Below are 24768 nucleotides of genomic sequence, written 5' to 3'. Positions count from 1 at the left end.
CAAGATGAAGTAGAACATAAAAATAGACCTATTAGTATCATGGGAATTGAGACAGAAATAAAAAAAAAATCTGCCTCCAAATTGAAAGCTAGGTTCAAATGGGTTCACTGGTGAATTTTCTAAATCTTTAAAGAAGGGTCTACTAGGGGCCAGAGAGATAGCATGGAGGTAAGGCATTTGCCTTGTATGCAGAAGGTCGGTGGTTCAAGTCCCGGCATCCCATATGGTCCCCTGAGCCTGCCAGGAGCGATTTCTGAGCATAGAGCCAGGAGTAACTTCTGAGCGCTGCTGGGTGTGACCGAAAAACCAAAAAAAAAAAAAAAAGAAGGGTCTACTAAACAATCTTTTAAAGTTTGTCTAGAGAGGAGAAGAAACAGGAAGTCTGAATAGTTTTACCTTGATACCAAAAGCAAAGATATCACTAAAGATAGGTATAGACTATTATAAAGATATAGGATATATCTATGTAATATGTAAAGATATATATAATATTATAATGTTATAATATATAGATATATATAAAGATATATACAGGTAGGTATATCCATGATCCTAAATAAAATTTGTGACACCAATACATTAAATGGATCAAATACCAGAGTCAAGCAGGACTTGTCCCAGGAATACAAGGGAGGTTCAATATACTCAAATTAGTTAATGTGATATACTACATTAAAAAAAGGATAAAAGGAAAAATAAAACCACGTGATAATTTTATAGATGGAGAGAAAACGTGGGGTAAGGTTTAACATTTATTATCATTAAAAACTCAACAAAGGGGCCAAATAGATAGCATGAAGGTAAGGCATTTGCCTTGCATGCAGAAGGACGGTGGTTCGAATCCTGGAATCTCATATGGTCCCCTGAGCCTGCCAGGAGCGATTTCTGAGCATAGAGCCAGAAGTAACCCCTGAGCGCTGCCGGATGTGAACCCAAAACAAAACAAAACAAAAAAATCAAAGCCATAGTAGAAATCTTAACTACGTGGTAATGAGGCTGGAGAGATGGCACAGCCATGGGGCATTTGCCTTGCGTGCGCTGACCCAGGAGGGACCCGGTTTGATTCCTGGTATCCCATATGGTTCCCCAGCCTGCGGGGGCGATTTCTGAGTGCAGAGTCAGGAGCAGCCCCTAAGCACCGCTGGGTGTGGCCCAAAAATCAATCAACAAACAAATAAAAATAAAAAATTTTTAAAAACAAAACAAAACTGTGGTACTGGGATAGACAGACCCTTATAGTAGTCAAGCTCAGGGAACAACCTAAGTACCCAACAGTAGATGAATTAGATAAAGAAATGTTGATATAAATAAATACACACACACACACACACACACACACGCACACATACACACTGGAATACTATTTATTTTATTTTATTTTATTTTTTGTTTTTTGGGCCACACCCGGCGATGCTCAGGGGTTACTCCTGGCTGTCTGTTCAGAAATAGCTCCTGGCAGGCACGGGGGACCATATGGGACACCGGGATTTGAACCAACCACCTTTGGTCCTGGATCAGCTGCTTGCAAGGCAAACGCCACTGTGCTATCTCTCCGGGCCCAGAAGAACCACCTGAGCACCGCTGGGTGTGGCCCAACCCCCCCCCCCAAAAAAAAAGAAATCGCTCCTGGCAGGCTCGGGAGACCATATGGGATGCCGGGATTCGAACCACTATCCTTCTGCATGCAAGGCAAATGCCCTACCTCCATGCTATCACTCCGGCCCCAAGATATTATTATTTTTAGTTTATATATATATTATATATACTTTAATATATTTATATTAAATACAGACATATTATACACCAATATATTAATGTATAAAATATAAATATATATAATGTACATATTAACATATATTTGAAATATATATTTAGTTTATATATATTTTTTGTTTTCGAGCTATACCTAGCTATACTCAGTACTTACTCCTGGCTCTGTGCTCAAGGTCACTCCTGGAGGTCACTTCTGGAATTGAATCAGAAATTTCTGCATGCAAGGCAAGTGCCCTACCTGCTGTGCTATTCTCTGGGTCCAATCTTTATTAAAAAATTTTAAAGGTGCCATCTTATTGGTTGGTGGTGGCACCAGGGCCTGTACTCAGAGGAACTGATGGGTCATACTGTGCTGGGATCAAGTTCAGTCTACCTGTGATTTTATCACTTGAGCTCTCTCTCAGTACCCATAGATATATTTTTAAAGTGACCCCAAATAAAATGCGGGAAAACACTGAAGCCTCGTAAAGTATCATCTGGTAAAATGGGATAGTTTTATTATTTTACAGCTATGCTATTGCTGTAGCCCCTAGTAAATTTTTCTTTTTTTGGTTTTTGGGTTACACCCGGCAGCATTCATGGGTTCCTCCTGACTCTACGCTCAGAAGTCGCTCCTGGCAGGGTTGAGGGGCCATATGGGATGCTGGGACTCGAACCACCATCCTTCTGCATGCAAGGCAAACACCCTACCTCCATGCTATCTCTCCAGACCCTAGTAAACATTTTTTAAATAAAATAAATTTTCTCAGACTTCTAAACCATGGCCTTTGAGAAACACACCCTGGCTTTTAATACAACAGAATGAAGGCCTTCCATGTAGTCACAGTGGCTGTGACCTGAGCATCCAGCATCACATCACATCCCTGAGCACAGAGCAAGGGAGCACAGAGCCCTGAGCACTTCTGAGTGGCTATAGAATTTTCTGAGTACAATTAAAAGTGCTTTGTAAGACTGTAGATACTGGGGCTGGAAAGATAGCACAGCGGTAGTTTGCCTTGCATGTGGAAGGTCGCTGGTTTGAAACCCGGCATCCTATATGGTCCCCGGAGCCTGCCGGGGGCGATTTCTGAGCGTAGAGCCAGGAGTAACCCCTGAGCATAGGCGGATGTGACCCAAAAACAAAAAACAAAACAAAACAAAAAAAGACTGTAGATACTATCGGTTCTTTGAGAATAACTATTCTGTTATTAGACATTATCATTTATTATGCTAGTGAATAATATTTTAAACTGTATCTAGTTTCATGCAAATCTGTCTCCAAAGTAGATTAAACTATATCAAATATATATTTTTATTTTTTTATTCCTGAAGATGACCAGCATGGCACCTTGTTCATAATAGACCTAAGAAAATTTGTTAGTAAATATTCAATGAATTTAAATGGCCTGGCTTGTATTATCTGAGTTCTTGTATTACAACTGTCATAATGTAAAATTGCAATTCTAGATGATTTATTTTAGTTTTTCTTTGCACATTACAAAAACCAACATGAACTTAATTTGTTAATTTGTTTCCTGTTATAAAAATAATGTAGAGGCTTGACTTGTTCAAATACATAGTATTTGTATAGGTGGCAGGACCAAGATGGCTGACTAGGAAGAAAAATAATGCTTTTCTTTATTTTCCTGTATAGAATAATATTTTCCTGTATAATTCTATATCAATATATATATCAATTCTATATCTATATTCCTGTAATTCTATATCAAAGGTCAGTTTAGGTATGAAAATAAACCAGAACCTGATGAAAACAGTTTATACATTTGGGTGGATTGTGATCAAAAACTTATCTTGACAAGAAAGAATTGTCAAGGGCATTAAACTGCAATCCAAATACAGAAACTTGACTCTGGGACAGGGCTGTGTCAAACATTTAGCCGCACTATCCCATAATTGTGTACTTACAGCACCTGAACAGTAGGCATGATATGAATGACACAGTGTGAATCAGGGTTAGAGTTGCCAATATGAATCAAATGCCAGATTGATGATCACTTACAATCTTGCTGATAACAGTGCTAATGGATGCTATGGAATCCACCTTCCTAACTAACGAGAAAGCCATCCCATGGCAAATAGCTGAACTAGTTGAGGGCAGAGAGATAGCTCTCAAGAGCATTGACCTCTGGAAGATCAGTAGATCTGTCCCAAAGCAATCCTCACATGACTACTAGCAAACTAGCTACCTTTTGGGGGGCCACACCCAGCAGTGCTCAGGGGTTATTCCTGGTTCTGTGCTTAGGAATCACTCCTGGCAGGCTCAGGGAACTTTATAGAGTGCTGAGGACTGAACCCAGGCTGGCCGCGTAAGAGCCAAGCACCCTACTCACTCTACTAATCACTCCAACCTCTCAGCCACATTATTATAACAAGCAAGCACCCCAGGGTTTCTCCCAAGAATAGTCAGAATGCAAGGGAATCACATGGCCTGCTGCATTCGTTGGCTGGTCCAGTAGCCAGTTCCCTGCTAGTCCTTGAATGCATTCTATGTTCCAACCTCTTTTCTTTTTTTTTTTTTTTGGTTTTTGGGCCACACCCGGTAATGCTCAGGGGTTACTCCTGGCTATGTTCTCAGAAGTTGCTCCTGGCTTGGGGGACCATATGGGACACCGGGGGATCGAACCTCGGTCCGTCCAAGCGCAGGCAAGGCAGGCACCTTACCTTTAGCGCCACCGCCCGGCCCCGCAACCTCTTTTCAGACTTGCCTTGGTTCAAGTTTTCAGTGGCTGCATGGGTCTGTGTCACTGTGGAACCTTAGCACTTGCCAGATTTGTGAATCCCCCAGCTTTCTCCATCTCAGCTCCACAGCAGGAGCAAGGCTCGTGTAACCACAAACTCCTGAGTGCTGCCCAGGTTGGCTGAAGCTTGGCACCCTGGCCTATGCCAGGCACTCACAACTGCGACCCCCCAGTTGCTGCCCAGACCAGCTCAGGCTTGGCATGGCAGCCAGTGTCAGGTACTGGACAGTTCCTTGTTTGTCATTTTAAATAGCCAATAAGGTTAAGTTCTGAGAGGTAAACATCATGGTGACCTCAAGACAAAACTACTTACAAGAACCAAGCAAAAGGCTAATGGAACCTAGTTACTACACATCAAAGACAAGACAAATATCAAAGGCAAGAGCCATTTAAAACTGCAGAGATGTACTATAATAAAACCCAGGGCTCGGAGAGATAGCACAGTGGCGTTTGCCTTGCAAGCAGCTGATCCAGGACCAAAGGCGGTTGGTTCGAATCCCGGTGTCCCATAGGGTCCCCTGTGCCTGCCAGGAGCTATTTCTGAGCAGACAGCCAGGAGTAAGTAACCCCTGAGCACCGCTGGGTGTGACCCAAAAACTAAAACAAAAAACAAAAAAACCCAGAACCTACATACAAAACCAGCACGTTGCTCAAGCCAGGACTAGAGCTCTGTAGTAGAGTACAGATCTAAAGTATTGAATCTTAGTACAGTCACAGATACATATACACAAATTCTTTTATTTATTTTTTTGGAGGGTGAATACTTGGCTATACCGAAGGATTATTCCTGGCTCTGCACTCAGGAATTACTCCTGGTGGTGCCTAGGGGATGATGTAAAGTGCTGAGAATTGAACATGGGTTTTTGTGTGCAAGTCATGTACCCTACAACTCTCACTCCAGCACCACAAATTCTTTTCTATCAAATTTTTTTTTTTACTAAATATCAATAACCTGCACTCACAATCATGGGGAGAGCAGACTTGACTAAGCTTTGCAAAGTTAAGACAGAGTATTCAGATCTTGGTGATGCTGCCTGTGATGAAGGTCACCCTTCACTTCTCTGCTGAATGAGCCTGTCAGCTTTACTGTCTGTGATTCTCAACATAGCAGGTGCCAGATGCAGTACAGCCCGGTATGCGTGATCCCCACTAGTAAAGGGTTATGAACCCCAGCAAGCAAAGCTAAGAGCTGTGAAGTGTCATGAAGTGACATGGCCAGGAAGATTCCCTGGTCAGCACACGGTTGAGTACACCAGTGACTTGTAGTGAATGCTAGAACTAAAATGTGCTTGAGCACAACTAGAGTTGTGCAAATATCTAGGCTCGATGTTCAAGCACTGCCACCTGCTGGGAAACTTCTAGTAGAACTAAATGCAGGAGCATCTGAGGTAGGCAATGGTGTGACACTGGGCCATTGCAATAGAAAAGGAAATGGACCAGTCCATGGTAGGAAGCTTGCCACAAATAGAGGGGGAGTGCAGTTAAGGCAACGAAGGGACTACTATGACGATAGCTGGAAATGATCACTCTGGACAAGAATTGGGCGCTGAAAGGGGAGAAAGTAATATGCATATACCCCTCAGTAGCAATACTATAAACAACAGAGTCTAAAAGGAAAAAAATGAAGAGAGAGAGAGAGATAGAGAGAGAAAGCGAAGAAAAATACCTGCCACTGAAGCAAGCAGGGAGAGAGCAGAAGGGAAACTTGGGATATTGGTGGCAGGAAATGCATACTTCTGAAGGATGTTATACATTTCATGACTGAAATTCCATCCTGAACAACTTTGTATCTCATGGTGATTCAATCAACCATTTATTTATTAAAAAGGGGGAGAAAAGGAAGGAGAGGTACAGAGAGGTGAGAAGAATCAGAAAACAAAACTTAACCTTCTGTTATCTATAAGAGACTCATTTGAGTCCCAAAGGTAAGTACAGAACACAGTTGCCATGTCTAGATTAGCCAGTTCCATAGATTCACAGATTCTATTCTCAGAAGAGATGTAAACCAAGCCATGCAAAAACCATAGGTATATTGCTCATGCAGAAGAAAGCTGGCAAATCACCATCCTGCTGAAGTCACAGCTGAAGTCATACTGCACCATAATAGCTGCTTCACTAATGGCCCCGCTTCAGCACTCATCTATGGCTCTCTGCAGACACCAGTCTGACCAAAGCTCCAGTATGTTGGAATTTGGGCTGACATTACCAGGACTTTTTTTGGAGTAAGTGCAGGCACACTTCACTCTCCCTACCTCTAAGCCTTCTTTACTTCTGAAGGCTTGACAGCCAAACATGTGCCCCACAAAAGCCACAGTATCAGCAACATTACTTGGAATTCTTGGACAACTCCATTTTAAAATAGTATCATCCGGGGCCGGGCGGTGGCGCTGGAGGTGAGGTGCCTGCCTTGCCTGCGCTAGCCTAGGATGGACCGCGGTTCGATCCCCCGGCGTCCCATATGGTCCCCCAAGAAGCCAGGAGCAACTTCTGAGCGCATAGCCAGGAGTAACCCCTGAGCGTCACAGGGTGTGGCCCAAAAACCAAAAAAAAAAAAAAAAATAGTATCATCCCTATGGAAACACACCAATTTATAGATCAATGTGTATCTTAAACTACATAAAGTTCAGAAACAAGAGAAATACAGAAAGACCAACTACCAACAAGAGTTTATTAAACCTTCTGATAATGACTTAATCTCACTGCAAGAGACAATATTTTTCACAAATTTGCTTGTTGCTGTACTCTTTTTTACTTTCTTTTCTTTCCACCTTTATAAAAATTATTTTGTTTCTAATTACTTGAAAACAAATGTATTATGATCAACTATGCCAACTATGTTATGTGGTCTTTAAATAATTAAAAAAATAGATGAATACAAGCACTAAGTGAAAGATTAAGAACAATCAAGTGGAAAAATATACACAATAAAGACAAGACATTTATCAAATAAGATAGACTTGGGGCTGGAGTGATAGAACAGCAGGTAAGGCATTTGTCTTACACGTTGGCAGACCTGGGTTTGATCCCCAGCATATGTTCTGTGAGCCTGCCAGAAGTGATTTCTCAGTGCAGAACCAGGAGTAACCCCTGAGTGTTTCTGGGTGTGACCCCCCTCAAAAAACAAACAAATAAAATAACATAGACTTGAGCTAAAAAAAAGAAGCAAGTGATATGGGCTGACTTTATGTAATGATGCAGGGGTCTTCAAACTACGGCCCGCGGGCCACATATTGTATTTATTCCCATTTTGTTTCTTCACTTCTAAATAAGATATATGCAGTGTGCATAGAAATTTGTTCATAATTTTTGTTTTTACTATAATCTGGCCCTCAAACAGTCTGAAGGACAGTGAACTGGCTCCCTGTTTAATAAGTTTGAGGACCCCTGGATTAAGGTATCAAAGAATACTAACACTTATTAACATATAAACCCAACTGAAGGCACATCTATATAGAGAAAGCACCTTTCCCACTATGCTATTTGTTAGTCTAAGCTCATTTTTTATTTTTTTATTTTTTTGGTTTTTGGGCCACACCCAGTGACGCTCAGGGGTTACTCCTGGCTATGCGCTCAGAAGTCGCTCCTGGCTTGGGGGACCATATGGGGCACCGGGGGATCGAACCGCGGTCCGTCCAAGGCTAGCGCAGGCAAGGCAGGCACCTTACCTCTAGCGCCACCGCCCGGCCCCGTAAGCTCATTTTTGAATGCTCTCTCTTCTTTTGCCCCCGCTGCAATTTATTTTTTAAAATTAATTAATTAAAAAACCTTTTTTTTTTTTTGGTTTTTAGGTCACACCCAGTGGTGCTCAGGGTTTACTTCTGGCTCTATGCTCAGAAATTGCTTTTGGTGGGGCCAGAGTGATAGCACAGTGGTGGGGCGTTTGCCTTGCACATGGCCAACCTGGGATGGTTTGATCTCCGGTGTTCTATATGGTTCCCCAAGCCTGCCAGGAGCAATTTCAGAGCACATAGCCAGGAGTAACCCCTGGGTGCCAAAAATAAAAAACAAAAAACCCCAAAAAACAAACAAAAAAAATAAAAGAAAAGAAAAGAAAAGAAAAAAAAGAAATAGCTCCTGGCAGGCTCAGGGATGCTGGGAACTGAATCCGGGTCCATCCCAAGTTGGGGATTGCAAGGCAAAAGTCCTACCATTGTGCCATCTCTTTGGCCCCTACAATTTATTTTCTAAATAAGCAAATGTGTTTCTGAAGATAACATTCATATATTAATTAAAACAACTGCAAATTAAAAAAGTTTGCCTATATGGTTTGTTTTATATAGTTGCTCTTTTAATATTTTAGTTGCATTTCAAACATTTTGAGATAAATCTGAGGTAGGTTGACAAAGGATTATCTGGCATGTTTTTGCTTTTGGTTATTTTGTCTCAAGTAGTAATCATTTGGCTTGGTATATCTGAAGGGTGTGAATTACTTACCGTTACTTCAGTCTCATCCATTTGATTAGAGAGACTATTCAATTTTTCTTCACTTTGCAAAACTTTATCAATATTTTTAGTCATAATGCTTTTTACATCTGATATTTGACTCTTCAGAGTGAGTATTGAGCCGTCATCCTCATTGTTATTGTATTTCACCTATGAGTGAAATATAATGCAAACTTTAATTTTTACATGTGAAATCTGTATTATGTCAAAAGTACACCTCATTTATATTTCAGTATAAGGAATTGATTAAGTCATGGTCCCATATCAATCTTCAGAAAAAGAGGTGAAAAGGGTGCAGGACAGACAATTATCAGTGCATGTGGTTATTATATATTGACTATCTTTGAGGCATCTCCGGGAAGGAAGTAGCTTTGTAAAATGATTTATGCATTTAGTATGCTTTTTTTTTTCGGGCCAGACCCGTTTGATGTTCAGGGGTTACTCCTGGCTAAGCACTCAGAAATTGCCCCTGGCTTGGGGGGGATCATATGGGACTCCAGGGGATCGAACCTCGGTCCTTCCTTGGCTAGCGCTTGCAAGGCAGACACCTTACCTCTAGTGCCACCTCGCCGGCCCCTAGCATGCTTTTTATTTACTTATTTTTAGTCACACCAAGCAGTGCTCACGCCTGTTCTATACTGTGGAATGGGGGGTGGGGACATTATAGAGAAATATGCAGTACTGGGGATCCAGCCCTAGCCAGCTGCATGCTAAGCAAGAGCCTTAGCGTTTGTACTATTTCTTACGCCCCTAAGTAGAATTTTTAAAGTCATTTTAGGTTCACAGTAAAATTGAGTGGGCATTGAGTGCCATTGGAGGGCAGCACTCAGGTCCTTCTTGGAAGACAGGTGGGCAAGGGGTCGGCAACAAAAGACTCGAAGTCTTGATGCTGGAAAGTGGCTAAGAGCTTTGGCTTGAGCCTCAGCTACAGAGCAACTACATTTTTTTTCTAGGTTTTTTTTTTTTTTAAATATACATTTAACAGCAGGTTACTGGCAAAAAATCAAAATACATCAATTTACAGGTTCCTCATTTCAACATATTATTAACAATTTTCTAAGCATGCTGACCTAATATAATCTTACTATTTCTTTTCTTTTTTTTTTTTTTTTTTTGGTTTTTGGGCCACACCTGGTAACGCTCAGGGGTTACTCCTGGCTATGCGGTCAGAAGTTGCTCCTGGCTTGGGGGACCATATGGGACACCAGGGGATCGAACTGTGGTCTGTCCAAGGCTAGTGCAGGCAAGGCAGGCACCTTACCTCTTGCGCCACTGCCCGGCCCCACTATTTCTTTTCTTAATCATAAGAAAAATTATTTTTAAAAATTTTTTATTGTGGGCCCGGAGAGATAGCACAGCGGCGTTTGCCTTGCAAGCAGCCGATCCAGGACCAAAGGTGGTTGGTTCGAATCCCAGTGGCCTATATGGTCCCCTGTGCCTGCCAGGAGCTATTTCTGAGCAGACAGCCAGGAGTAACCCCTGAGCAGCGCCGGGTGTGGCCCAAAAACAAAAAAACAAAAAAAAAATTTTTTTTATTGTGACCAAAGTGCATTACAAATCTTTCACTGCATCATTATGGTACATAGTGACAATGAATGAGGGGCATTCCCACCACCAGTGCTGTCCTCCCTCCGCCCCCGTTCCCAGTATGCATCCCATTTCTCCCTTCTCTACCCCCCAGTATGCTAGTGCAACTGGTCTCCACTTTACAGCTTGTTGTAGATTGAGCATCCATTTACCGTCATTGGAGATAAACTTACTATTTCTAAACAATGGCACTCTGGTGATTGTCTATATTAACTATATGACCTAAAAATAGTGGTTAATGTGGTTAATCTTTACTTAATATAAGAAATCTGACCAGGCTGAGCAGTGAGCAGGATTTTTATTATATTTAATATGTTACAAGTCCACCATTTTAAATCTATGTCTGGGGGGTCCAGGTTTAGGTCCCCAATTATGTAATGATTTGGTCCAAGCCTTTCACAGCCTTTTTTTATTTGCTTTTTTAGTAAATCCTTTTGTTCCTGTGTAAGATGACATTAAAGAGGCATTGCTCTTATTAATATTTCTAAAAGGGGCAATGTATAATAAGACACTCTTTTTCCTTCATGCACCACTCCTCTGTTACCAGCTTCATCATACACTCCTGTATAAGGTAAGCCAGGGATCAGGTGTAGTTAATTCTATGCTTAGTGGGCTGTAGTCTAGTCCTATATATAGGTGGTTCCCATCTTTTGCTCTGTTTTAGATATAATCATCGTATGACTTGATTTTTCTTTGTTTTTGGTCTGGATACAGATATATTTATTTATCAAATTGCCTTAGTAAGGTATGGCCAGGAGAAGGGTGAGGGAAACAGAGGCAAAGTATAGTTCAGGGTTAAGAACTGCAGTTAATTCAGAAATTCAAACAAAATAATCAATTTTTGTGAAACCCAGAGTTGACAATCAGACATTAATAAAACAAATTATTGTCATTTTTCAATTTCCAAATGATTTAAGTTTCAATGACAATTATGACTTCTAAAATATCAAACATTTTTTATTTTTAGCTTATTTTTATATTCTTTTGAAAATTTCCTTTATAGAAATCTATAATAGAATTTATACATAGTGAAATTATGCATAGTGAATTGCACTTCACATCCTTTTTTCTTTATTTAAACATCTTTATTAAAAATATGATTGTGATTAGGTTTCATTCATGTGAAGGACACCCCCCTTCACCAGTGCAGCATTCCCACCACCAATGTCCCAAATCTCCCTCCATCCCACCCACCCCCACATGTACTCTAGACAGGCTTTCCAGTTCCCTCATTCATTCACATGATTATGGTAGTTCTCAATGTAGTTATTTCTATAACTGCACTCACCACTCTTTGTGGTGAGCTTCATGAAGTGAGCTGGAAGTACCAGCCCTCCTCTCATTGTCTCTGAGGATTGTTGCAAAGATGACTTTTATTTTTCTTAAAACCCATAGATGAGTGAGACTATTAAATCCTATGACAATCATCTCCCTCAATGTCAATGGACTAAATTCATCAAATAAAAGACATAGAGTGGCAAAATGTGTCAAAAAGATGAATCCAACCTTCTGCTGCCTACAAGAAACACACCTAAATAGTCAGAACAAACATAGACTCAAAATCAAAGGCTGAAGGAAAATCATCCAATCAAACAACACCCTTAAAAAAGCTGGGGTGGGGCCCGGAGAGATAGCACAGCGGGCGTTTGCCTTGCAAGCAGCCAATCCAGGACCAAAGGTGGTTGGTTCGAATCCTGGTGTCCCATATGGTCCCCCGTGCCTGCCAGGAGCTATTTCTGAGCAGACAGCCAGGAGTCACCCCTGAGCACCGCCGGGTGTGACCCCAAAACCAAAAAAAAAAGCTGAGGTGGCCATATTAATATCTTATGGCACCAACTTTATACTCAAAAAAGTTGTAAGGGACAAAGATGGACACTATGTACTAATCAAGGGATATGTGCAACAGGAAGAAATCAGACTATTAAACATATATGCACCCAATGAGAGACCAGCAAATTATTTAATACAATTACTGATGAATCTGAAAGAAGATATCAATAATAACACAATAATTGTGGGAGACCTCAACACGGCCCTGTCAACACTTGATAGGTCAACCAGACTGAAACCCAACAAAAACATACTAGTCCTGAAAAGAGTAATGGAAGAAAGAGGACTAGTATATATATATATATATATATATAGGCACTCCACCCCAAAAAGCCTGGATACACCTTCTTCTCCAATGTACATAGGTCATTCTCCAGGATAGACCACATGCTGACACATAAAACATACCTTCATAAAATCAAGAGGATAGAAATCTTGCAGGCTACCTTTGCTGGTCACAATCATATTTGTAATCAAGGTGTTTAAATAAAAATAAAAAAATTCTCTGTTCTCTGGGGCCGAGCAATAGCACAGCGGGTAGGGTGTTTGCCCTGTATGTGGCTGATGTGGATTTGATCTCTGGCATTCCACATGCTTCCTGGAGCCAGCATGCCTGCCTGCCTGCCTGCCATCCCTCCCTTCTTTCCTTCCTTCCTTCCCACCCTCCCTCCGTCCCTCCCTCCTTCCTTCCTTCCCTCCTCCCTTCCTTCTTTCCATCCTTCTGTCCTTCCCTTCCTTCCTCCTCCCTTCCTTACTTCCCTTCTCCCTACCTTCTTTGTATTCTTCCTTCCTTCCCTCCCACCCTTCTCTCTTCCTTCTCTCCTCCCTTCCTTCTTTCCATTTCCTTCCTTCCCTCTCTCCTTCCTCCCTTCCTTCCCTCTTCCCTACCTTCTTTCCCTCCCTCCTCCCTTCTTTCCTTCCCTCCACCCTTCCTTCCCTCCCTCCCTCCTTCCTTCCCTCCTCCCTTCCTTCTTTCCCTTCCTCCCTCCCTCCCTCCCTCCCTCCTCCTTCCTTCCTTCCTTCCTTCCTTCCTTCCTTCCTTCCTTCCTTCCTTCCTTCCTTCCTTCCTTCCTTCCTTCCTTCCTTCCTCCCTCCCTTGTTTCCCTCCCTCCCTCCTTCCTTCTTCCTTCCTTCCTCACTCCCTCCTTTCGTCCCTCCCTCCCTTCCTTCATTTCTTCCTGTGAAAGACCCACACTCTGTGGTGCTCAGGGGTTACTTCCTGGCTCTGCAATCAGAAATCACTCCTAGTGGGTTTGAGAAACCGTATGTGATGCCAAAGATTGAACCTGGTTGGCCTTGTGTAAAGCAAATGCTCTACCCAGTGTGTATTTCTCCAGCCCTCCAAAAGTAATTTTTAATGCACAGAGCCAGGAGTAACCCCTGGGCAATGCCTGCTGTGGCCCAAAAACAAACAAGAAAAAAAAAATCTTCTGTTCTCTACCTATTTAGGCTTCCTTTCCTTTTAAGCCCTCATAGCAATTGGTCTTTGATCTTTTTTTCTCTCTTCATGGTTTTGACTTTTCCAGAAGGTCAGATAATTGGAATCACACGGTAGGCAGCCTTTTAGAAGTGGCCTTTTGGGAAGATGCAATTGAAGTTCCTCTCTGCCTTTTCATGGTGTGATAGCACACTTCTTTTTAGTACTGAATCAGAATCTATTATTTTGTGATTCATCATTTTATGACTAATGAAAGAGATCTTAGTTGCTCCCGTATTTGACAACCATATGTTAAGCTACTGTAATATCTGTATGCAGGGCTTTTTATTTAATTAATTAATTTATTTACTTATTTATTTATTTTTTGCTGGCAGGCGTGGGAGAACCGTATGAGATTCTGGGGATTGAAACTGGGTCAGCTGTGTGCAAAGTGCTTTGGCCCCTGTATGCAAGTTTGTGCATGGAAAAATGCTTTTAACTTTTGGATAAATGCCAAGGAAGAGAATTATTGAGTTGTGTGGTTAGAGTATGTTTAATTTCTTATAAGCAGACAAACTGTCTTCAAGGTGACTGTGGCATTATTACTCATACCCTGAGAATGGGTTTCTATTGCTCCACATTCTTAACAGCATTTGATGTGTGAATGCTTTGGATTTTGGCCATTTTAATAGGTATGTCAGGGTGTTTCACTGTGGCTGTAATTTAAGATTTTCAGGTCAAATACTGTAGAACATCTTTTCATATGATGATTTATTTGACTTAACTTTTTGTTTGTTTATTGGTCTCAACTGCTTGGTGGGGCTGAGGAGATAGAAATGGCATTTATGGGATACCAGGCATCAAACTGAGTCAGTCACTTGCAAGGAAAGCCTTACTTCCTGTACTCTCTGGCCCTAGTTATGTTTTTTTTTTTGGGGGGGGGAGGGTTACACTCGGAAGCTCAGGGGTTCCTTCTAGCTCTACATTCAGAAATTGCTCCTGGCAGGCTCAGGGGACCATATGGGATACTGGGACTTGGACCTCTGTAATTCTGATTGCAAAGCAAACGCCCTACCTCCATGCTATTTCTCCCCAACCCCCAGTTGTTTTTTAATTGGGTTTTCTTATTGTTAAGTTCACTTGTTCATTTGGTTTTGGTTTTGTGCTACAGCTAGGTGTGCTCAGGGCTTATGCCTGGCTCTGTGTTATGGGAATCAAATGTGGTGCCAGGAATTGGATGAGGGTTGGATTAAACTGGATTGAATTTAGATCTCTAGCCCCATATTGACTCTTAATAGCCATTAAATAATGGCTTTTATTAGATTTGTCCACTGCAAATGTTTTCTTCTAGTCTGTAGCTTGTCTTCTTATTCTCTTTAATATTTTGATTGTATCTGATCATCTGGGCCTAAAAATTTCTGTTTTTTGATTGGTGATTTTTTTCTCATCTGTTCACATTCCTTGAGTATTTTTTCTTTTTTTCTTTTTTTTTGTTTTTGGGCCACACCCGTTTGACGCTCAGGGGTTACTCCTGGCTATGTGCTCAGAAATCGCCCCTGGCTTGGGGGACCATATGGGATGCTGGGGGATCGAACCACTGTCCGTCCTATGCTAGTGCTTGCAAGGCAGACATCTTACCTCTAGTGCCACCTTCCCGGCCGCCCTTGAGTACTTTTTTCATTGACTAATTGTTTGCCTTAAGGTTCTTTTCCAATATCTTCTGCTGTATAGAGTTGTTCTGCATTTCATCTTCCAGTTCACCGATTCTGTCCTCGGTTGCTATTACCCTGTTGGAGAGGCTTTTCATTGAGGTTTTCAGTTCAGCTACCATGTTTTTCAGACCTGTTATTTCAGTTTGCAGTTTTCTGGTTTTTGTCTTTGTGTTCTGTTCAGCTAGCAATATGTTTTCTTTGATTTCCTTGAGGATCCTCCATATCTCTATTCTAAACTCCTTTTCCGAGAGATTAATCAGATGGTTGGTATTTTTTGGGTCATCACAGCTATCATCTTCATTCTCTGTGCATGGTGTTTGCCCACGAGGTTTTCCCATTGTCATGCTTGTAGTGTGATTTTTTTTCTGTGTGTTATGGTAGGGTTCATTAGTTAGAAAGAATGCGTGGCCGCAAAGCAAAGCAGAGCAGCAGTGCTCTTCTGGGACCTCTAGGAGACATTTTTTGCTGGGCCCTTGCTTGCCCTCTCAGGAGTGCTTCAGGAGACAAGAGAAAAGAAACACACAAAGCCGACAGGCCCCCTTAGTCTCTTCCAGTCGCTAATCTCACAGCAGGACCAGACCCCTCCTGCCTGCCTTCACAGACAAAGGAGTCACCTCTCTCAATTGGTGATATTTGACCACTGATTTTTGTTGTTTATTTTTTTTGTTTTGACGCACTTCCATTGGTGCTCCAGAGAAACTTATTGTAATACAAACTTCATTTAAAAAAATTTTTTTTTTTTGGTTTTTGGGCCACACCCGGCAGTGCTCAGGGGTTACTCCTGGCTGTCTACTCAGAAATAGCTCCTGGCAGGCATGGGGGACCATATGGGACACCAGGTTTCGAATCACCACTTTAGGTCCTGGATCGGCTGATTGCAAAGCAAACACCGCTGTGCTATCTCTCCGGGCCCAACTTCATTTAAAATTATAAAAGTTATTTTAATTAAACATTTTTGTTAACTAATCTTTGGTTTCTAAGATTTCAAGAGTTTAGCTTCACACATTTTTTTTTTTCTTTTTTCTTTCTGGCTACATCTGGCAGTTCCCAGGGCTTATCCAGGTTTTGTGCTCTGGGATCACTCCTCAGGGGAACAAACCTGTGTCAGCTGCATGCAAGACAAATGCCATAGCTAGTGGATTATTGCTCTAGTCCCTAGTATTCTTTTGTAAATTAAAAAATATTTACAAAACACACACACACACACACACAAAACCACATACACACACACACAAAAAAAAAAGGGGCCCGGAGAGATAGCACAGTGGCGTTGGCTTGCAAGCAGCCGATCCAGGACCAAAGGTGGTTGGTTCGAATCCCAGTGACCCATATGGTCCCCCGTGCCTGCCAGGAGCTATTTCTGAGCAGACAGCCAGGAGTAACCCCTGAGCACAGCCGGGTGTGACCCAAAAACCAAAAAAAAAAAATTTACATTATTCAAACACTGTGGTTACAAGGTTGCTCATAATACAGTTTTTCTTCCACAGACACAAAGTCACTCATGATTGGGTTTCAGTCATGCAATGCACAATACCCTTCATCAGTGCACATTTCCCACTACCAATGTCCCCAGTAAATTATTTTCTGTGTTTGGGTTGCGCCCAGAGATATTCAGGGGTTATTCAAGGCTTGGTGTGCAAAGGCTTGGTGGTGCTCAAGGGAACTATAGGAGGCTGGTGGTTGAACCTGAGCCAGATGCATGGAAAACATGTAAAGCTCAGCCCATTGAGCTTTATCTTGGACACTAGAATTACTTTTTATTAATTTGTTTTTGGATCATACCCAGTTATGCTCAGGGATTACTAATGGCTCTGCGTTTAGGAATTATTCTTGGTGGTACTTTGGGGGACCATCTGGGATGCTGAGAACCTGGGTGACTGCAAGCAAGTCAAGTGTACTGCTGTACTATCTCTCTGACCCTATAATTATTTATTATTTTAATAAGTTAATTCCCTAATTGAATCATTGTGAAATACACAATACAAAGTTGTTCATGATTGAGTTTCAGTTATACAATGTTCAATACCCTTGGTCAGTGCACATTTCTGGCCACCAATGTCCCCAGTTTCCCTCTTGTCCTCCCCATTGCCCTCTACCTCTCCCTCTCCCTGCTTGCAGGCATTTTTCTTTTCTCTCTCTATCACTCTTTCTTCCTTTTAAACATTGTGGTTTGCAATATTGTCACTGAAGGGGCATCACTTTATTTCCTTTCAGCATCCAGTTCCTGTCCAGAGTAATCTTTTCGAACTATCATTATCATTGTGATCCCTTCTCTGTCTTAACTGCACTCTCATGCTACTTGTGGGAAGCTTTATATTATGGATTGGTTCTTCTGGCCCTTGACTCTGTTGCTTCTGGATATTAATGTTATACTATATACTTTTAATATCCCACAAAATAATGCAATTATTCTATGTCTAGTCCTCTCCCTCTGATTCATTTCCTCAGCAGAATACTCTCTATATCCATCTATGTATTTGTAAATTTCATGATTTCATTTTTCTTAACAGCTGCATAGAATTCTTTTTCATTTTGTAACTTTTTATTTATGATTCATTGGGTTTTGGGCCACACCCAGCAGCGCTGGGGGTCACACCTGGATCTGTGCTCAGAAATCGCTCCTGGCAGGCTCAGGGGGACCATATGGGATGCCGGGAATCAAACTGGAACTCTCCTGGTTGGCCACATTCAAGGCAAATGCCCTACTGCTGTGATTTCACTGCCCCCTGCATAGTATTCTGTTGTGTACATGTACCTTGGTTTCTTTAATCATTCATCTGTACTCAGCAGTTCTGTACTCCTTTGTTCACTGCAGCCTTATTCACAATAGCTAGAATTTTTTTTTTAATTAGCCTTCCCACTTCCTTTCCTTTTGCCTTTTGTTGTGATAACTAAGTTCATACACACTGTCAGACTGCTTGGTTTTTGTGAATATTTTTTAGGAGGTCACTATGGTGCTCACACACTTTATTGCCTGGCATCAGGACTCGTACATTTTTTTTAATCACAGTACTTGCTAATATGTGTAAATATTTATTTTTACTTGCTTAAAAATGTTTTGTTTGGGGGCTGGCGAGATAGCATGGAGGTAAAGCATTTGCCTTCCATGCAGAAGGACAGTGGTTCGAATCCCAGCATCCCATATGGTCCCTCGTGCTTGCCAGGGGCAATTTCTGGGCATAGAGCCAGAAGTAACCCCTGAGCACTGCTGGGTGTGACCAAAAAATGTTTTGTTTGGGCTGGAGAGATAGCATGGAGGTAAGGCTTTTGCCTTGCATGCAGAAGGATGGTGGTTCGAATCCTGGCATCCCATATGGTTCCCTGAGCCTTCCAGGAGCGATTTCTGAACATAGAGCCAGGAGTAACCCCTGAACGCTGTTGGGTGTGGCCCAACTCCCCCCCTCAAAAAAAGAACAAACAAAAACAAAAAAATGTTTTGTTTGTTTTTTGTTGTGTAGTCATACCCAGTGATGCTCAGGAGTTACTCTGTGCTTAGGGTTCTCTGTGCTCAGGGCTCACTCACTCCTGGCAGGCTCAGGAAACCATATGGAATTCTGGGGATCAAACTCGAGTCAGCTGTCTGCAAGGCAAACACCCTATCTGCTGTACTATTGCTCCATCCCCGTATCAAAATGTTTTATTGCAATAAGATTTATACATTAAAATGATTACTTTTACTTTTATTTTTTTACCTTCAATCTTATTTATTTTTGGTTTATAATATTATTAATAATGGTTTTCTCATAGACATAAGTCTGGTACCACAACCATCACCATCACTGTTTCTTTCCCCTCCCTTACCCCTCCCTTTCATTCATCCTCCTAATGTAATTATGAATCAATCCCCCCATTATACTGCCTTCAGATCATTATATATTTAAATATATTTATATATTATATTATTACATAATATAATAACATAATAATTATGTAATAATATAATATATAAATATATTTATATATACTGCTGCCTTGATGAGTATGTTTAAGTTTTAAATGAGAAATTATTCTGCCTCTGTTGTTGTTATTCTGACTAACTTCATTCAGGTTGATATCTTTTAGTTCTATCCATGTTGCTGCAAACTGCATGATTTTGTTCTAAGAACTGCTTTTATCTCAAGGAATATACAAAACACATATGATATGTTTATATAAACATGTATGATATTGTAAGTTAACACCCAGCCATTAACCCAAAGCAAAGGTGCTCCCCCAATTTCCTCTTTCTTTTAAACTTAAAGAGTGTACTCACCAGTCTTTCTGGTAAGCTTCATATCATGGGCCAGTTCTTCCAGCCCTCATCTCTACTGTCTCTAGGTATTATTATAATAATGTCTTTTATTTTTCTTAAAACCCATAGATCAGTGAGACTATTTTGTGTCTATGTCTCTTCCTTTGCTGTATTTCACTCAGCATAATAAAGCCCATGTACATCCATGTATAGGAAAATTTCATGACATCATCTCTCCTGACAGCTGCATAGTATTCCATTGTGTACATGTACCACAGTTTCTTTAGTTTTCATCTGTACACTCATCTCCTTGGTGGTGACTTTGAATAGCAGCAGATTTAGGTTGAGGTTCGTCTTGAGAGAACAGTCTTAAACTGTACCTCTTGTAAGGGTCTATGTAGCAGTCACAGATATTTGTAGGTACCCAAAGCAGGACACACTGTTATTAGATTATTTTAGGGTATAGACATAGAAGATTCCTTTCCCCTTTTATTTTCTTGTCGTAATGGCTGAGGCTCATATGACATATGTTTTTGGTACTTGCACATATGGGTGGTGCTTGCTGGGGGTTGTACAATTGATTGTGGTGTTTTTGCACAATTTAGTTGTGTTTTCACACACTTTGGTTGCAGTGCTTTCCAGGTGCCACACAATATTCTGGATGTGATGCCTGACACATTTTTGTGGTGGCACTGGGCACTCTAAATGACTGTGCTACTGGAACCCTGTTTGGTAGCGGGCTGGTACTGAGGATTAAATGTGAGATTCTGGGTTTTCTAGAAATGATTGTTTTTGTGGGGGCCTCCCCAGCATGCTCAGGGAACCCAGAAGTCACTCTGGAGATATTCCACCAGAATAGTGGGCGTGTAGGGCAGTGACAAGACCTAGAATGTGGAGGTGCAAGGAAGAGGGAGATAAAAGGGGGATAAATTCAGAAATGCTTTGGAGGATATGTACCAGGGATTGAACCCAGTTTGGGTACATGCAAAACATTGCATTCAGGGCAAAGCATACTCTAACTGCTGCACTATTCTATAGTCCCTTAGGAGATTATTTTTTCTGGGGGCTGGTAGTGTTCAGAGCTTACTCCTGGCTCTGTGTTCAGGGATCACTCTGGCTATGGTGCGGAGAGCAGGAACTATAACTGGTGCTGGGGATTAAATCCTGGTAGGATGCATGCAATGCAAGAGCCTTAAAGACCAGAGAGACAGTATCATGGGAAAACCTAGGTTTGATTCTGTCATCCATATGATACTCAGGTCCCACTAGGAGTGATTGCTGAGCACAGTGCCAGGAAATATACTTTTCCTTCCTTCCTTCCTTCCTTCCTTCCTTCCTTCCTTCCTTCCTTCCTTCCTTCCTTCCTTCCTTCCTTCCTTCCTTCCTTCCTTCCTTCCTTCTTTCTTTCTTTCTTTCTTTCTTTATTATTTTTGGCTTTTGGCCCACACATGGTGATGTCAGGGGTTAATCCTGGCTATGCACTCAGAAATTGCTCCTGGCTTGGGGGACCATATGAGACTCTGGGGGATCCAACCACAGTCCACACGTGCAAGATGAACACCCTACCACTGTGTCACCACTCTGGCCCCCAGGAATAATATCTGACCACTGCTGGTTGTGGCCCCAAAAAAACAAAAATGGAAAGGAAAAAAAAAGAAAAAGATAATCACCATAACCTTACTAATTCTCTGGCTCTCACACTGAATGTTTTAAAGTCAATTGAACTATTTCACTTAAGTCACCAACTCCTTAAGTAGTTCTTTTTATTTATTTTATTTTTTTTTGTTTTGAGGTCACACCCAGCAGTGCTCAGGGGTCACTCCTAGCTCTGTGCTCAGAAACAGCTCCTGTCAGGCTAGGGGGACCATATGAAATGCCAGGAAACCAAACCCAGGTCCGTCTGTTGTGCTATCCAGTCCCTAATGCTTTCTTTATTATTATTTTTTAAATATTTTTTATTTAAGTAACACGATCATAGTTGGGTTACAGTCACAAACAGAACACCCCCCTTCACCAGTGTAACATTCCCCACTCCCCCCTTCCATCCCCTACCTGTATTCGAGACAGGCATTCTACTACAGTTATTTGGTTTATTTTTATTTTTATTTAATTTTTTATTTTATTTTATTTTATTTATTTATTTATTTTTTTTTTTGGTTTTTGGGCCACACCCTGTGACGCTCAGGGGTTACTCCTGGCTATGCGCTCAGAAGTTGCTCCTGGCTTCTTGGGGGACCATATGGGACGCCGGGGGGATCGAACCGCGGTCCATCCTAGGCTAGCACAGGCAAGGCAGGCACCTTACCTCCAGCGCCACCGCCCGGCCCTAATTTTTTATTTTTAATTATGAGAACAATGATGCAAAGAGGACAAGGTAAAGTTATAGTGGAAGGACAATCACCCATAAACAGAGTTCTCAGAAGAAATCCCCCTGATGACGCCTAAATATTGGTCAAAGAACATTAAGAAAAATAAGGCAGAACCCATGTACAATTACTTTGTCCACAAGCCCCCAGATTGTAGTACATTATAACATTTCTTAGCAGTACACAAAGCAATCTAAAGCCATAAAATATATGTGACTCCTTAAACATTGAAGGCATAGTATTTTTTTTTTTATATTTTCATGCACATGTAATACTTCCTTTTTAAAGTAAAAAGAATATATGTATGTATGTATATATATGTATATATACATATTTTGGTTTTTGGGTCACATCCAGTGACACTTAGGGGTTACTCCTGGCTATGCACTCAGAAATCGCTCCTGGCTTGGGGGACCATATGGGACGTTGGGGGATAGAACCACAGTCTGTCGTAGGCTAGAGCGGGCAAGGCAGACGCCTTACCCCTTGCACCACCGCTCCGGCCCAAAAAGAATATATATTTTGTTTTCATTTTTGGGCCATCCTAGTGATGGTAAGGATCTCCTGCCAACACTGTGGTAAGGGGGTCGCTCTGGGCATTGCTCAGGGGACTTTGCAGTGTGGCGAATGAAACTGTGTCAGTGCATGCTAGGCAAGCACCAAAACCCTATTCTAATTCTCCAGCTCCTGAAATTCAAGTTTTACTGTACATAATAGAAAAACCACAAAACTTAAATATTTTCATTGTTAAGTCTACTGGCTCAGCAGGATCAAATATTGTGCAACCACCATTTTCAGAACTTTTCCGCAGAAAATTCTGAACCTATCAAACACTAATCTTTTCCCTAATTCAGAGTTGTGCAGTCACCTTTCTATTCCATTATAAATCTGACCTCTGTAAGTGGAATCGTACTATATTTATCTTCTTGTAATAAACTTATTAGTAGGGATTCCTTTTATTTTATGATATTTATTATTATAAAATATTTATAAGTTCCAACGTTAAATTTGTGAACCGTCTTATTCAGAGATCTGGTTTCTAGTCCAGTGTTCCTCCACCCACTGATTTGGCAATCACTTAAATATTTTTGGTTTTCATCTGGGAAGAAGACTCGAAGTTAGCTAGAGCACATGGTTTGCCTGCAGGGACTCTGGAATTGATCCCTGGTACTTTATCATGATCTCTGAAGCCAGAGTAGAGAGCTAGGTGTGGCTCCAAGACATTCCCCACAAAAAATTTCTGGTTTATCTTTCACCTTCCAGCCTCACTCTTTACTATTGTGTGTGTGTGTGTGTGTGTGTGTGTGTGTGTGTGTGTGTGTGTGTGTGTGTGTGTGTGTGCATGTGTGCGTGCGTGCCATACCTGACAGTGCTCAGAGGTTATTCTGGAGTGAATCCACTCAGGAATTTTTTTTAAAGTTGTATGTAAAGATGTTAAATAAACAATATTTTATTTAAAGTAAACATGCTTTTATTTGCTTATGAATATATTATGAATATATATTATGAATATCATTCTTTATATTGTTCTTAGTTCCCAACAATCTTTGTATTATTAAAAAAATTTTTTTTTATTGAGACCATTGTGAATTACAAGTCTTTCACAGTTGTAGTTCAGGTGTTTAGTGACAGTGAATTAGGGCCATTCCCACCACCAGTGTTGACCTCCCTCCACCATAGTTCCCTGATGCATCCCAAACCTCCACCCCTAGCCCCCTGGACTACTAGTGTAACAGGTCCATTAATATTTGTATTCTTGATCAATACTTTATATATTTATATATAAATTTTCTTGACCAATACTTTATATATTGACCAATACTTATATCTTTATATATAACGATTCTTGACTGATACTTCATATCTTGACCAATACATTTTTAATAAAAACACTTTGTGATTTGTCACCGTAACAAATAATATTTAAGAGTAGAATTGGAGATTACATACCATATATTTCCCTAGTACTTGCTGAAAATCTACCTCAATTGCATTTGAAGTAGGAAAATAATCTTGTGAGAGTAAAGGGTTTCTCACAAATGCGTCACTAACCTGGAAAATTAATAGAAATATTTAACCTATAGAGATTATTTTAACTGGAGAATTTACAGAGTGCATATGTTCATTTGAAGCAAAATATAGAAGAAACATGAAATAAAACAAACCACAATATCTCTAGTTTATTTTTTGTGGCCAACTATCCTGTCTCAATAAGATCACTTCTTGCAAGGTTGGGGGATCATATGTATAGTAGGGATTAAAATTAGATCAGTTGCATGTAAGGAAAGTGCTTTATCTGCTTTACAATTTCTTCACTCCCTCCATTAATATTTCAATTAAAATATTTATGCTGATTATGTATTCATGAAAATAATTGGAGAAGAATTACTTACTTAAAAAAAACTTTAACAGAAAGTTATCAAAATAATGGTTTAGGACTTTTCTGCTACTGAGACTATTTTTCATCAAGTTTCCTTATACCTTATTCTGGTAGGAGATCAAACTTGGGGCAATCATCAGCAATGGCTGATATGCACAATACTAATTATCCCTTAAGAAATTCATAAAATGTTATATATCTATATTTGTATATATTTAAGTACTTTATCTAACACATTTTATTTTGTCTGACAATTTTTGGATAACATTTCTCTCAAAGATTGTATCCTAT

General features: G+C 40.8%; 1 protein-coding gene across 1 annotated transcript in view; it reads right to left on the bottom strand.

Annotated features, from left to right (window-relative positions):
• Positions 1–24768, bottom strand: part of LOC126032203 (uncharacterized) — a 57544-nt gene that overhangs the window by 13801 nt on the left and 18975 nt on the right. Inside the window, exons 4-5 of the mRNA XM_049789879.1 lie at positions 24048–24149; positions 8946–9104 (exon numbers count right to left, since the gene is read on the bottom strand). Coding sequence (XP_049645836.1) covers positions 8946–9104; positions 24048–24149 — 261 coding nt within the window. The remainder of the gene's footprint in view (positions 1–8945; positions 9105–24047; positions 24150–24768) is intronic.

This window comes from Suncus etruscus, chromosome 16 (assembly GCF_024139225.1).
Source record: "Suncus etruscus isolate mSunEtr1 chromosome 16, mSunEtr1.pri.cur, whole genome shotgun sequence".
In the NCBI taxonomy this organism is placed as follows: Eukaryota; Metazoa; Chordata; class Mammalia; order Eulipotyphla; family Soricidae; genus Suncus; species Suncus etruscus.
This window is presented reverse-complemented; position numbering and strand designations above follow the sequence as displayed.